Here is a 15,338-nt window from a genome sequence, read left to right on the forward strand (position 1 = left end):
AAGACGTAGCGCCAGCAGGGGCTACCCCGAAATTGGCCACTATCTCTATGCTTTCCGCTCCGACACACCTTTCAGTGCAGTTGTGCAGCAGGTGTTGAAAGCTCTCAGCTCTCTTTTCTCTCTTTGGTAGCAAGCTTTTCGAACTGTTGTTTTGTTTTCATATTTGGCCCGCTCTTTTGCGGGTCTGTTGCCGGTTATTGTTGTTGCTGTTGCCGTGGAGTCGGTATTTTCATTGATGAAAATGCCGCGGCACGAGTGCGAGAGCGGCTTAGAGATCGAGAGAGCAACGGCTTAATGACAGTAGCTTCCAGAAAAGTTGGCAAGGTATGTGTTAAAAGAGGAAATAGGAATATAAATATCACATCACTCATACGCAGTGTTGGCTATGTTACAAAATACTGCAATTTCGTTACTCATACGCCATGTTGGTTTTATTTTTAACAATTCACCAATCCATAAGTATTTATCTTTACTTAATATTTTTTATTAAGCCACTCAATAATTATCAATTTATTATTATTATCAAGCCAATATTAAAGAAATCTCAAAATTATTGAGCTAGAACATCCTCGTTGTTAACCATTATATTGTAATTATCAGGCACATTTTCAACAAATTCCAGATACAACTTCCGTCCAGAAACTACCACCAAATCCTGTTAACATTCAAGTATCGAGAAAATGTCACCAAAACAATAACAACAACAACTGCAAAACATTGCACAGATGTCAAGGTTTCACAGCGGAATTGGTTCCCGTTTCACCTCTGCACTGTCTCTCCCTGTCTCTTTCTTTTTACCTGAGAAATTTCGCGAATACCTTTTGGTAAGACGAACAGCTGAGCGCTCTCCCGCTGGATCTTACGCTCTTAGCCAAAACTCGCTCTGCCTCGCCGACGGCAGGTGCAGCGGCAACAAGTGCTAAGGTAACGAAGTTGAGCTTTTCGGCTCGCGCGCTCTTCGGGCCAACTGTTTCGTCGCTCGAAGTTAGCCGCTTTGGGCCCAGTTTGAAACAAACTTTCGTGCGAGACAGACGTGAGGGTTGGCGCTGTGAGTTTTTCACCTGCAACTGCAACTGCATCGGCATCGGCTACGGCTACGGCAACGGCAATTGAAAGCAACTGTTAGCTGCAACTTTGGCGCGACTTTTTTGCAAAGTGAACGAGGCAAACGCAAAGCGAATTTAGATGTGAAACAAGTGAAAAGAAATTGAAAGAGCCAGATTGAGGAGTGTGTGTGTGCAGCAACAGTAGCAGCAGCGACAGCGGCAGCACTGTGTTAGCCAAGTGTAACGATACCCAATACCTGGGCCAAAACCCAAAACAAAAACAAATACAATAACAAATAATACCGCCCAGTGGCCAGCAGTCAGCAGCCAGCCATGTCTACGAAACTGGAGCAGCAGCACTCGAAGCCCATACTGAGTCCAACTCGATCCCTGGACGAAGGTTTCGAAAGTGATCCGGATCGGGTTTCCACCGATTCGGAGCATCAGACCAGTACCAGTGCTAATACTACCAACAATAATAACACCACTAACAATAACACCAACAACAACAATGCCAGCAAGTTGGCTCAGCTCAGTTCGGCGGCCACAGGAGGCGCCTCCAAAACGGTTTCAGCCGCAGCAGCAGCCACCACTAATGCCAGTTCTTTATCAGCGACTGGCAATGGACTTGCAGGTGGCAGGGGTGCACTTTCCTTGGCCGCCCCGCAAATCCAGCGAAGGGAGTTCTTCAAGGATCAGCCGAAGCTGCGCCACCAGGCTCCGGCTCCGCAGCAGCCGCGTCTCCAGTACCAAAAACAACGACAGCCCCTGGTCCCCAGTGCTGCGGCAAGTGTGCATAACCATCGTCTAACCGCAGGGATTGTCAGTTCCGGATCCGGATCGGGAAATAGCCCCGGCAACACAGCCACCAACTATCGACGCGGACGTCGGCTCCACATTAATCCACATCATGCCACACGTAATGGAATGCGTTCCCACTCCGTGGATGCCATATCCCGACACAATCGCCACGGCTATGATCCCAGCAGCCTGATCCTGAAGCACGACGGTAATGGAAATATAAGCAGCAGCAGCAGCGCAACTGCTACCACCACCCGCATGCTGAATTATAAGACCACGGCCCCAGGGAATCCGGCTGGGAACGCAGCTGCCGGACCGGCACTGCTCGTGCAACCGATGTCCAGTGCCACCTTGGCTCCGCTGGTGGCAGCCGGTGTGGTGGACGGTATGGAAGGAGGCAGCTCATCTCCGGTGATTGCCTCGGCCACCCACAGTCTCTACACATTTTATCCGGCGGAGGGGAATCTGCAGGTGTGGCAGACGGACAATGGCGACCTCACCTACAAGTCGTCCAGGAATATGCATCAACTCCACAAGGCGCCCGTGTGCTGGACTCAGTCTATTCCCAGGCAGGCCAGAAGGTGAGAGATCTTACTATTTTGTCAAGGATCTAGATCCTTATTAAATATTAAGTTTAAAATATAAGTCAGGATATCCTTTATAAAATGTATTTTAAGTTAGGCGAGTAAAGTCCTTATGTGTTTTTAGGAACAATATATTTTTATAATTTTTGTGAGGTTAATGATCTTTAAAATATAAAATCTATGCCAATAGTTAAAAATAAATACAGGTGGCTTATTTTTTAGTGCCTAATGAACTCTCGAAAGCTTAGGCTTTTCAAATTCTGTTGAAGAAATTTTCCAAAAAACTACCATTAAAGTATTATTTTTGACCAGACAAGCTACGCTTAAATCTAGAGCTCAATAAATCGTTCAAAATGTAAGCTAATTAGTTAATGGTTTAGTTTTATTTTTGGCCAAAAATGAAGTCAATAGCCATTTCATCTTTAGCGCTGGACCAGAGTGAAAGTCTTTTTAACAGCAGCAGCAGCAGCAGCCGCCACAACAAGCGGGCCGAGTTCAGAGAAAAGAGCGGAAAAGAGAGAAAATGTAGGGGGAGATAGGCGGAGGAAAGGCGAAAGAGGGCCGCGACGGGCACATGTGTCATTTAGCCTGGCCGCGGGGCAGGTTGCAGTGTTGCAAGTTGCACTGTGGCAATTAAAATGCCTACGGAAACTGCTTCACATTGATTACCCTCCGTCCAGTCCCTTAGCAGACTGTTAAATTCGTCTTTACATAACTTGAACAGTGCCTGGGGTTCGGCCCAAATGTGTGTGACCCCAAATTAAACGCAAATTGCACTCCCAATTTCAGGCACATAAAGTTTGCCAATTTCGCGCTTAACATTTTCAAAAGACATTTTAAGTTTTGCCCGAATTTGGGTTGGGTTTGGGGTAAATTTTCGGGGCGGCGTTTGTTTCAATTTTTGTCTGCGAAATGTGTTTGAAATATTTAATAGCTCTTGCAATCGCTTAAATTTTATGACTCTGCACTGATATTTCGATGTCATGCAAAAAATAAGAGGTGAAGGGGCATGTCATTGTTATAAAATAAAGTGAAATAATTGCCAAAAAAGATAGCTTATTTTAATCGGAGTATTAATTAAGATGTAGTGGGTGCTGCTCTCTTTTAGAACTAATGTTTTATAAATGCCACAGAGTTCGGCATTATAGGTTTCAATTTTTTTAAAACCATATTCAGTAGCGCAGCAGAATCTGGTTTTTTCAACCTCCACAAAATGGGAAGTATCAAATTTATTAAAAAACAAATTCCAAATTAGCTTTAATTATGGCTAATCAACTTATTGACTTTATTTATAAATATTACTTCAAAACATACTATGTAGTGTTACTATGTATTATTATGCAAATTAGGAAATTATGCAAAATGGGAAATATTTCGAATTTTACTTTCAAATTTCGTGTAATGTTTAAGCGCCTTTTGATGTAGAAATGTCGGTTTCAGTTTCATTTAAAGTTTGTATTGCATAAGCACACGCAAATATGTTTATTAAAAGCCTTTTACTTTGACTAAAAACCGCCCACATCGATGCCGCACTCTCTGCCCCGTCACTCCCGCCTAGTGCCATGCAAAATTGCAAACATTTCAATCAGTAGGAGCCAACATGCAAAGTGAATCAAAGCTGAAAGAAAAAGTGGCAACAGACTGCAGCAGAAACGTTGATAAGGCTCCCCCAAGCGGCCAATGCGGCCCAAGCGGCGTTCAACAGAAAAGTATCAAGTCAATCAAAAGACTTAGGCAACGAACTTGATTAGTTCAACGCACTGGGGAGTTTCTTTCGATTGTTGGAATGCCTGTAAATGATGTGATGTATTTGTTGTTGCAATTTGAGATGTTTTTCGAGTTTTCGCTATTACGATTGTTGACGTTTAGGGATCTTATGCCTCGATTGATATCGCATTCGAAAATACAACTCACAACTCTGTCGCAAATCAAATTGCATGATGCGCAAATATTTTCACTTCGACAGCAACTTCAACACCACACACAACATCAACAGCAATAGCAACAATAAAAGTAAAAGTTTTTTATTTCTCCTTGCAGATTTATTTACATAGTTTTTGGGTAAATTTTTTCACCTCTTCGTTTTTTTTTTTATTTTTACAATGTGTCATACTTTTGCACACTTTTGCTTTTCATGAGACATTAGATGGTGAGGTTTTTTCTCCACTTTTTCTGTGGATGCTGTGTTGGGATGGACAAGGTGTAGGTGTCCACGATGTGAGCATTTGAAAGTGTTTTTTATGTATATGAAGAGTGTGTGTTTTTTTCCAACTATTTGCCAAGGTGTTGCTGGTATGATGATTTGGTAGGTTTTGGCGTGCGAAAGTTTTTTTTTGGCAATAAACATGGTAAACTGTTGTTGTTGTATTTCTGTCCTATAGTGCCAAACTTCCGCTTTATGCATATTATGGGAAATTGCTAAAATGTATTCGCATTTAATTTGAAATTTGCTACTTGGATAGGTAATTTGTCTTTTGGTATTTGGGGAGAAGGGTGTTGGTTTGTAGAGACTAGAATATATAGTTTAAAATCTAAAATTTCAACACTTTTCTGCATCATTGTGCAGTTCACACCTGCTCGTAAGGTTTCAAGAGTAAAGAGTTCATCAACTTCAAGGCTAGCCCTCGCCAAGGCTACAAATTGTGGGGCAACTATCAATGACGCCATTAAGGAGCCCATAAATTTGTCGCTAAATTGCTCATATCTGCCACTTGTGCGATTCAATTCGACAAACAAATGCCGCTAATTGCCTGCACATCAGCCAATCGGGATAGATTCAACCATAATTGCCGACTATTTGCCATGCCGGAGGTGAGGGCTAAAGTTTCCTCCTGATTGCTGTTTGCCAATCAATTTGCCGCTCAACCTGTTGGGTCTTCGGCTAGATGATAAACTTGTTGCTCGGCATTCACTTTGATTGCTCATCATTGAGCTCATCATCAGCGCCAAAATCATTGGCAAATATGGTGCCTAATTAAAAGAAATAAAAGCTCAAATAGAACTGACGGCTATCTTCCGTATTTGCCTTGTGATCTGGTGAGTTGCTTCTCCTTCTTGATTGGTGATTTTTCAGATTTTTTTGGCAAAGTAAACACGAGTGTTCGCTCAAAATAAGTCTGTCAATATTTGTGGCGTACATATGAGATCTTTTGTGAGATGTGGCACTAAAAATAGATCAAGTGTTGGAGGAAGCGGCTCGAGAGCCGGACAAACGGTTTTTTATTTTTACAGTGAGCATTAACTTGGGGATCCAACGTCCAAATGCTAAATTTTTGTGTTGACTTTTAGCCAACTGCTGTCAACCAAACACAAATGACTTGGACAACGAACTCGACGTTTATGCAATTCAACTCGCATAGGACACCACAAAGTGATTCATTTTCTTGACTTAAATCTTCAAAATGTTTCAAGCATTTTCAATGTCAAATCCATTGGGTAATTGCTTTTTTTAAATACGCTTTTTTTCGGTACGGCACCCACACTTGACGGCGCTGAAACACTTTCAGTTTCGACGCTTTGACGTCTGTTTTAGCACCATTTTTGGTCTAGTCATCAAGACAAAAGAACTATTAAATGGAGATCACAATTCTGGGGAAACTGTAGCTCGAGTGCTGAGTGCCCTCACCCCGCATTGCCCATAATTGAATTGTCAATGACATCAGACATCAAAGCTGGGCCTGAAACTGAAAACTGAAATTGAAAAAAAATGAAATTAAAGCAGCCGGAAATGCAGTGCACAAAAAACTTCCCAGGCCTCGATAGGGTTTCCCGTTCAACTGTTGTTACATTTTTCCCTTTTTTTCCCCAAGTCTGACCATTTAGCATTTGCCACTTTTGTAATTATGCGAAAATGAAAACAATACGGGTGAGTCAGCGTCAGTTGTCGACACCTGCGACCGCTTTGGGTCACGGGCCAACAATGTGAACTCACATGTGAAGAGAGTCTCGGGTCGGCTGTCGGGTTGGGTTTAGTTCGCCGGGTCGGTAGCGGACCAAATTGTAAAATGCAATAAAATTTTTGTGCTTTATGGCAGCGGCTTTTGTTCGAGTGCGAGTCATGGTAATTATCTCTGCCATATGGACAAATGAATTTTCCAGCCACCATATGCAAGGTGTGTGCGGTATGCAAAATAAAATAACATTAGTTTGTCAATTTTTTTGCGGCTTAGGGAAGCCATCAGGGTAACACGGGGGTTGCCTCACAGCCATGGGAATTCGAATTAGTCTTCCACCCCTATTTAACTTGCCACAAGACTTCCTTAGCACCTTTATAGATTTACAACCTAAATAAGAAAACGCTTTCAATTTACTTCCTATTTGAACCTGTAATTTGTATCATGCTGAAACCTAATTAATATAGCTACCAAAATAAATTTAAAGAATGATGCTCTCAAGATACACAAAGTCACAGCCAACGTAACTGAAGCGGCTGGGCCGAGAAAACCGCAGAAACCTCACTTTTAATTTGAAAAGCAAAGTGCAATTTAAGCTTGGTAAGCCATTTTGATGAACCGCTTAGATGTTGGGCCCGAAGAAAAGCCACGCCGTGGCGGGAACTTGGCAAATAAATACAATTTTAACACCTTTTGCTCCACATTCCTTTTTGGCCAGTTCCGTTAGCCGTGAACGATGGCCCGGTTCGGGCATCAATTGTTATTATTATTAATTAGAAAAAATATTTCGCTGCCAAGGCACCAACATCAACAGCTCCGTATCCGAATCCCAGGCTGGAACAGACTGGACCAGAACCCAAGACCATAACCCAGCCCAAGTCCGGGCATCGCCTGACTGGAATTATCAGAGCGGAGGCATCAAAATATTGGGAGCTGCTAGTTGCAGTTCGGTGGAGAGTTATTTGGTCCAGAGTTTTGATTAGAACTCCTTGTGGCCGTGACATGCGAGCTCCGTGGCCGCTTCGTGTCAGCAAATTAGAGAAATATTTTGTTTGCTCAGTAATTGGCAATTGATCCAGAGATCCCCCGTTCCAGAGCTTGAAAAGAAAACCAGAAACGAAGCTTTACAAATTGCCGTGAAGCTCGTGGAGCTCGTCGAGCACACGCCCCAAAAACCGGCGTATATGAAATCAATAAACGTCTCATAAATAATGCCCATCGATTCCGGTTTCTCGCTTTCGGCATATACCGACAGATTCTCTTTTGGAAATTTGCATTTTCGAATTTCATAATTTGCATGACAAAGCCCTGATGAACAAAGCATTTTGGACATGAAAAAATATATTTAGAAAATGATAGTCCACGATTCTAAGGCATGCGATAATTTTCGCTTTCAGTTAAAAATAATAAACTGGAAATATTTAATAAAACTATGAAGACATGATAAAATTATGCAAGCTGCTGTTAAGCAATATCCCATAATCATTAAATTAAAAGCTTAAGTGTGGTTTTATTGTTATTTCAAAATAAAGTTCAATAAAACTTTAATTATTGGAATTATTTTTAAAATTATATTATCATAAAAAACTTTCGTTTCTTTAGTTTTAGCGTGATTTATGTTTTTCAGTGGCTTGGCGAAATTCTTATAAATATGTGACTAGCTTGGTATTTAATTACAGAAATTCACGAAATATGCTAATTAGATACTAAAGAGCCACCAACCAATTTATCTTTTGGCCAAAAGGGAAATTGCTTCTGCTTTGGCGTTTATAAACGTGGGTAGAAAAAAGTAAAAGCAGCCTCATTAGAATGGAAGCAAGAGGTCAACTTTATATATTCAGAAAAGCTTAATCTTTTTTTTAGAAAATGTGATAGAAGATCTGTGAATCCCATGACGGATTCTACCAAGAATCAGACCATAAACTAAACTGAAAATTGATTACATAAACATCCAAATAGGCCACATCCACTTAGATAAACAGCCTATAAAGCTCTTAGATAAGATCGGTAATGGCTTAGCAGTCTTTTTATGGCAATCGCCACTATTCGAAAGGCTAGCAATTTAAGGCTATTCCAGTAAAAATAATTACAGGCAACGGGCCACTTCATTCAACTTCAACTCCAACAAAGTAAATTAACGAAACCTAGAACAGAAAAAAATCAAATGAATCGAAAAGAAAAATAATCGTTAAAGAACAAACGGCAAACGGCCAACAAATTAAATTAAATTGCTATACAAATTTACTTTTTGTTTTATTGATTTGGAGTGCGTGACAAAAATAATAAAAACAGAAACAGAAAAATAAAATCATACAAAAGGGGAATAAAAGCTGAAAATTATAAATTAGAGAGGAAACAATCTCCAAGTTCTGGACACTATTTTATGCCTGGAGGGGATTACGCAATGGGAATGAATGGAAAGAATACAAAAGATGAGAAATTTTATCTTTCAACTAATTTATGTAAACGGAAATACCAAAACAGAATCTGGAATTTGAAAGTAGAAGCAAGTTCTTTGACTCTCTGACTGGCTGACTGAACGGCTGTCTGATCCCCCTTCAAGATGAGTGCGTAGATCAGCTTAATTGTTTACCCGGACTCATAACTCTAATTTGTTTTTGTTATTCGTCAGGTTTGTTCACACGCCTGCTCCTCTTGAGGGGTTCTTTATAAAGTTGTTTGCCTAAAATTAATTTAAACAATTCTTATTCCATTTCTTCAGCTCGGCCTTTGTTTACTTAACTTATGATGGATACATTTTGGGGTCTTTTTTTTGGGCTCCCAGTAAGTAGCAATTTGCCGCGGAGGTTGTTGTTTCTCTAGATGTTGTTTTTATCATAGTCTTAGTTGTTGTTATGCAAATGAGGCAAAGTGACAGGCCAAATGTGTCTGCTTGTTCCTGAGTGGGTGTAACGCTCTGACAGCAGTTAACATTCTGTGGTAATTTCAATTGGACTTGGTGGTCTTTGGCTTAATTGATTTGGCAATTTAAATTGGATACAGTTCCTTAATAGTTAAGAGTTTAGATCTTAAAATGTGTGGTTTATTGTCTGACACACTTACTAGTATTATGTTAATTTGTTATTCTATTCTTCTTTCTTAATTCTTGTTAAGTAGTTGGTTCTTAACTTATTCAGCTCTATCAAGTACTCTCCATCAATGTTTAGATTCCATCAAAACCTTATATAGAGTCTGAGTCTGCGATAAGACAATTCCAGCCGAGTAACCCATTTGCCTCATTTGTCTTGGATGCTGTTAGCTGCCACTGGCGATGTTGCTGCTGGAGATGTTGCATACACCCTCACAGAAATTCACTGACAACGACGGCGACGGCATATTTTCAACACCTGCCTTGCCTTGGCTTTGCCCGTCAACCTTTGTGCCACTTTGCCAGTTCCCAAAACTCACTTTTGTGTCATTGCAGCCGTTGCTGCTGCAGTATCTGTCGCTGTTGCTGTGTTGCAGCTCCTCTGGGAGATAAGCACAGAAACTATTTGCCAGCAAATGCTGTCGCTGCCTCAGCTGCCTTTGCTGCCGGGAAACTGAACTCTGGGGGCCCCGGGAAAAGTCAGAGAAGAGACCGGTGGAGGGCTGGGGAACGGCGTCAGTCTGCATGCATTAGAGCAAGTTGCAGGCAGTCAACAAATTAACTTCGTGGAGGAGATGATGCCAAAGGCAGACGCATGGCTGACTCTTCAGACCACCAGATCCCGAGGCCCCCTTTTCACCTCCCATCCACCTTCATAATGTTGTTGTTGTGACTGCAAATATGCGAACTGCGCATCTTATTAAGAAAGAAAGTACTTTCTGTCAGGCAGCTGTTGTTTGTTGGTCCGTGGATGTTGCTTTTGTCTGTTTTCTACTGCTTAGATATGTATATATAGAAACGTATATATTTATACGCTTTTAAGGTGAGGTATAGTACTTCTTAAAGAAAGATTTTTAGACTTTTGAAGAAATTAAACATTTTATAAGCAAAGTAATCTAAAAAAACCTTTACTATTTTGAGTCTAATGTGTCTAAGAGATCTATCTTAATCTGAAAAGAGAATACTATCCTTAAAAGTGTATTTAAAAGTCATTGTTAAGCTCATTTGCAGATTTTTCTATTATCATCCATACAATATGGAGTTTTTTTTCGCTCAGTTTGCATTTTCAAGTGCCGTGCGAACTTCAACTTGATGTCTCGTTGTTGCCGAGCCACACAAGATGACTTCCCCCAACCCTCAGGCCCCAGCCGAAAAGCGTCCAGCTTCCCAGCAACCCCTCGAGGGGAAAGAGCTGCGGCAAGTCGGAGTTGCAGCTAGCCTTATTATGATTAAAGTAAAAAATACCTAGCTCAGAGCCCCGACTGGTTGGACTTGTTTACTTGGGTTTCATTCGGAGTTTTTCTATCATAATTCCGAATGCATTTAAATTGGCCCAAAAACGCAAACAAACCACCGAGTTGCCCAACAAGATTTATGCCGCACTTTTTTCTACGCCGGTTGACTTAATTGCCTCTAATGCAATTAAACACAAATATTTTTCCTTTCGTTGTGTTTAATTTGTCAAAGAGTGCAAATATTTTGTTAGCATGGCCAAGGGTTGTTGGCTTTTTTACTTTTCAATTAAATTAATTGCAAATAATTGTAAAGTTATGTTCAACATGCTAATGGAATTTATACAAAAAGACATAAGTTAGGGAAAGGAATGCGATAAATATCTTCAGATTTCACATAAGTGGCGATCAAATTTTGTAAAGTGATAATTTTGGGGAAAGATAATTTTAAAGAAGTGGCTTAAATTGTGCAAGATTGAAGTTGTTTCCATCTCTCGAATATTGTTTCCAGCGAAAGCAACCCGGAAAAAATTCTGACTAGCTTTTGATGTGCTTTTTATGATTACCTCAGCTCGTTATAGTGTTATATAACCCGATGGCAATCATAATGGGTAAGCAAGCACTGACCATACCCAATCCCTCGGCTCCGTTCCAGGCCCTGAACAAGATGATCGGCTAAAAGAAAATGCTATAAAGGTTCACTTTCCTCTCCATCCTATCCATCCAGCCCATCCACGAATCCATCGCTGATGTTGTGGATGATGGGAGTGTGATGATGTAATTGGGAGTGTGGCCTACGCTCCGCCTAATTAAGTCACGCAAAATTTAAGCTAATTTGCAGTTTTAGTTCTTCTCCTGATCTTCATACTTCTAATTAGGGCTCCCAGTCCACGAAGTTATCGGACCTGGCCAAAAATAATTACCCAAACAAGGAAGTAAACGACTCGAATGCGTAAACAGAAACTTTTACTTGGCCGGAGGGGGGACTGCTTGTTTGGTTCGTTTCCTTTTGACATAAAACGACGGAAACTGCCCAGAAGGTGCAGTCAAATTAAATGCCAAGGAGGGAGTGGAACTGGGCCTAAACATTCAATTTCAGGTATCGGGTTTTGGACGCCAAGAGCCTTTTGTTTGATCACTGGCCAGTAGCCAGTAGCCAGTTGCCACTTAATTGAAAACGAAAGTGCAAATAGGTTGGCTGGAAGAGTGCAAATGGGGGGAAAACTACATGAATTGAAAATGCCTGCGACAGCCATCGATAATCGAATGACAACAATGAGTGAGACCTTTTTCTTTTTATTTTGGTTTCTTGTTTGCTTTGGCTTGGCCACACTTTTGATTTCCGCATCGTCGCCCAGTTCCAGCTTTTCCGTCCATTTTCCATTCCGTCCATCTTGGATGCTATTGTATTGGTATACTATTGTATCTGTGTGTGAGCACTGGAGCGCTACTGAGGTGAAGGGAAATCTTTGGAATGGAAATGCCGAGACTGATTTCCTACCAGAGTGTTGACCACGTTCAATTAACAAGGAAAGTGCTGAAAATGAAACCGAAAATCAAGTCAAATGAAGTGCTTTCTCGATTAAATTTAACGGATCATTTGCTTAAATGATGCTATAAAAATTTGAGCTTTATTAGGTATGTTTTTTAAAGTGTATTTAACAGTTTATAATAATTGTAATATAACTTAATATTTAAATGAAAAAAACTAGTCTGGAAATAGGATTTGGTAAGCCCGAACATCTAATTATTTATTCGTTTAATGGCAAAACTTTTCATTTCATAGACACTTATTTTACTTTCATTTAATGTTATGCGAGTATAAAAAAAAAAGTCATTACAATATATCCTCCCGATACTCTCTCTTTCACTCGCGATCTTGGCATTCACGGCGGCAATAACGATAATTTCCTGTTGAAGAAAAATTGCAACTCTGCTAATTTGCTGTAAATAAACGACGCGAAAATAATATACAATTAATTGTTATTCCAGTGCAGACTTGCAACTCCAGTTGCCGGTCAGATGCAATGGCCGGCAAATGCTCCGATACATTGCTCCGAATTCACTCCAATCCCTTCCTACAGATCCCGCAGATCGGGCATCTTTTTCCGCTCCCTGCTGTCTTTAGATGGCAGATCTCGAACGATCCCAAAGGGGCTATGGGCAACGCCCACACGCAAAGATGCCTCGATGGGGCAATTTGGGGTTTGGGGCGCTCTGATCGGCAAATTATGAAGTGCCAAGGAAACCATTTAAACGATTTAATGGCACGCTGCGTTTCCACCACATTTTCCCAATGCCAATGGCCAATGGCCAATGCCGACGCTCCCCAATGATCGTAAATAAATAGAACAGAACGGACCAGAGCGGTGGGCAGCATGGAGCGGAGTGGAATGGAGCTGTGGTAGCTGTCCCCCCTTTTTTCGAGGCCCTTGGCTTCGGATGACGATGCCCTCTTGGTGGTCTCGTCGGCTTTAGCTTAATACCACATTGGTCTTGGAGCGAATGTTTCCATGGGAAATGAATTGACTCTGGCCAGGGATAATCCGAGTGGAATAAATAAATTCATTGACATCGTTTCGGCAGGGGAAGATGTTCTAGACCACCAACCGAAGTCTGGGCTTGAAATTTCATTCATGCGGCTTTTGACTTTTGATTTTTGTAAATTATCGTTTATTTATGGGATTACCTGCAGTTGGGAAATGAATTAATTAATTGTGAACCTAGCAGAGTTTTATTTATTTTCGATTCTAAAATCTTTTTACAACTTCCTAAGCTAATACGCCTTTTAAAGAACAAACAAAAATAGTATTTAATTTACCTAGATTTCTCTGGCTTGGCTTATTCTGCAACCTAATTAGAATGTATCTTTTTGCCAGATTGAAGACAATTGAAATTCACTTACAAGCTGAAAACAAATTTCACCCGAGATCCAATGTGCAGTCCAAGGCATCAGACAAAGGCAAAGATAAAAGTAAAACCAAATTGTTACCCTCGGCTCATCCATCGCACTGCAGATTTGCAACAATGTAGCGTCTTGTAGCGGAAGTTGTAGAAGTATCTTGTAGTTTTCGCGATCTAACTATGTTTGTAGTTCGCATCCCCGGCAATCCTCTCTACAAATTCCCATCAAATGATTTGAGAGATGAACTTGAAGCTCAGCTGAGATTGTGACTCGTGGCTGCGTCGTCATCGTTTGATTAATTTTTCTCTTTGTTGGAAAGTTTTCTTCATTTCATTTGTTTTCTTTAGGTTATTTTTTTTTTTTTTTCATCTGTTCATCATCATGGTGAGCCAAAGTGAAATCTCCGTCTGGGTTGTTTCTCCGATTCCGATTCCAATTCCGATTCCATCCAAGCGACCGACCAGTGGGCCCAAGAAATTCAATTTTCCACAGCGCCCGGATCTCTAGGGTCTTCGGTTCGGAGCTCCATCTCCGATTCAGACCGCATGCCAAATCAATTGTGTCTCCTAATAATAATCACAATAATTCGTTATTTCTTTTGTGTTTCAATTTCGGTATGCCGTGGTCTCTTTCCCCTGAAATATCTATCTATCGCTCCGGAGTTTGTCAAGTGCTGGGCACGTACCATCAGATATTTATATACATATATACTTGCAGTCTTTGGCTTTCTTTTCATTTTCATATTTTTCTCCGCCCCGGAATGGCCGGGACTGGACTTTTTCTTTATGCCCCGGACCAAGTCGCTAATTACGCAAGCACATAGTTACCTCTGGGGGCCTCTCGAAACGAAAGCATCAATCGTATCCAGCAGATACCAAGCAACCGAGATACAAGATGCTCGATGTCCGATCGCCAGATACATTTACACTCAAGTCCGCATCCGCTGGCAGAAATCATTTAGCACTCAATCTGATCCTCCTATGCATATTAGTTATTAGTCCCATAGTAATTGAATTAACACCCGATTCCGGCTTGATTTTTCAGTCTTGCCTCGGAAATTTTGTTGTCGTCCATGCTCTCGATCTGTTTCTGTTTCTGAAGATGACGCACGATGTTTGGCTGAGTGGCAAGTGCCATTCAGGTGCTAAAAAAAATTGCAAAAAAAGAAAAACTTAAATAAATTATTAGGCAAATAGGCGGAGCTTAAATAAAATATTGATTTAAAATGGCATGAGTGCCTTTAAATTTAGATGAAAATTTACATAAAATCTCACCCTCTCTATCTGCTAAAAGTCAAGTTTCTAATCGATATTTAAATACTTTTTTAAGTATATCAATTAAGTGAAGAACTAGATTTAAACTGAATCAGAATTAGGTTTTCCAATTAAAATACTATGAACTAATAAAAAGTTTCATAATAAATAAATATTAGATAATAAAAACAGAGGTCACCAAATATAGCGTAATAAAATTGCTATCAAAGCTAGACCACAATTACCAACTTAGTTATGAGTTGGCCAAGTTAACTGCACCCCCAACCACTCCCCAACCATTTATCCATGCACCATTATAGCTTACCTAAACATCATATAGCAGATGATAACCCCAATTTAACTAACCATTTAACGATCTTGCACAAATCTCGGAGGGGGCCTTTACAAAACCCAATTTTTGGTGGGTTGTATTTACCCACCCAGTAGGCTCCACTTCTCTTTTGGATTTTTGGGGCGCCACTCGAATGCACGCAGCCTGATTACACCAGACTTTTCGTGGCGGCGGTGGCGGTGGC

The 15,338-nt window shown here is 40.8% G+C and overlaps 1 protein-coding gene across 1 annotated transcript in view; it reads left to right on the forward strand.

Moving 5' to 3' along the window:
• The first annotated feature begins 966 nt into the window (after positions 1 to 966).
• Positions 967 to 15,338, forward strand: part of LOC6500590 (serum response factor homolog B) — a 45,857-nt gene continuing 31,485 nt past the window's right edge. Inside the window, exon 1 of the mRNA XM_001953493.4 lies at positions 967 to 2,428. Coding sequence (XP_001953529.1) covers positions 1,380 to 2,428 — 1,049 coding nt within the window. The 5' untranslated portion in view covers positions 967 to 1,379. The remainder of the gene's footprint in view (positions 2,429 to 15,338) is intronic.

The sequence above is a fragment of the Drosophila ananassae genome, chromosome 2L (genome assembly GCF_017639315.1).
Source record: "Drosophila ananassae strain 14024-0371.13 chromosome 2L, ASM1763931v2, whole genome shotgun sequence".
NCBI lineage: Eukaryota > Metazoa > Arthropoda > Insecta > Diptera > Drosophilidae > Drosophila > Drosophila ananassae.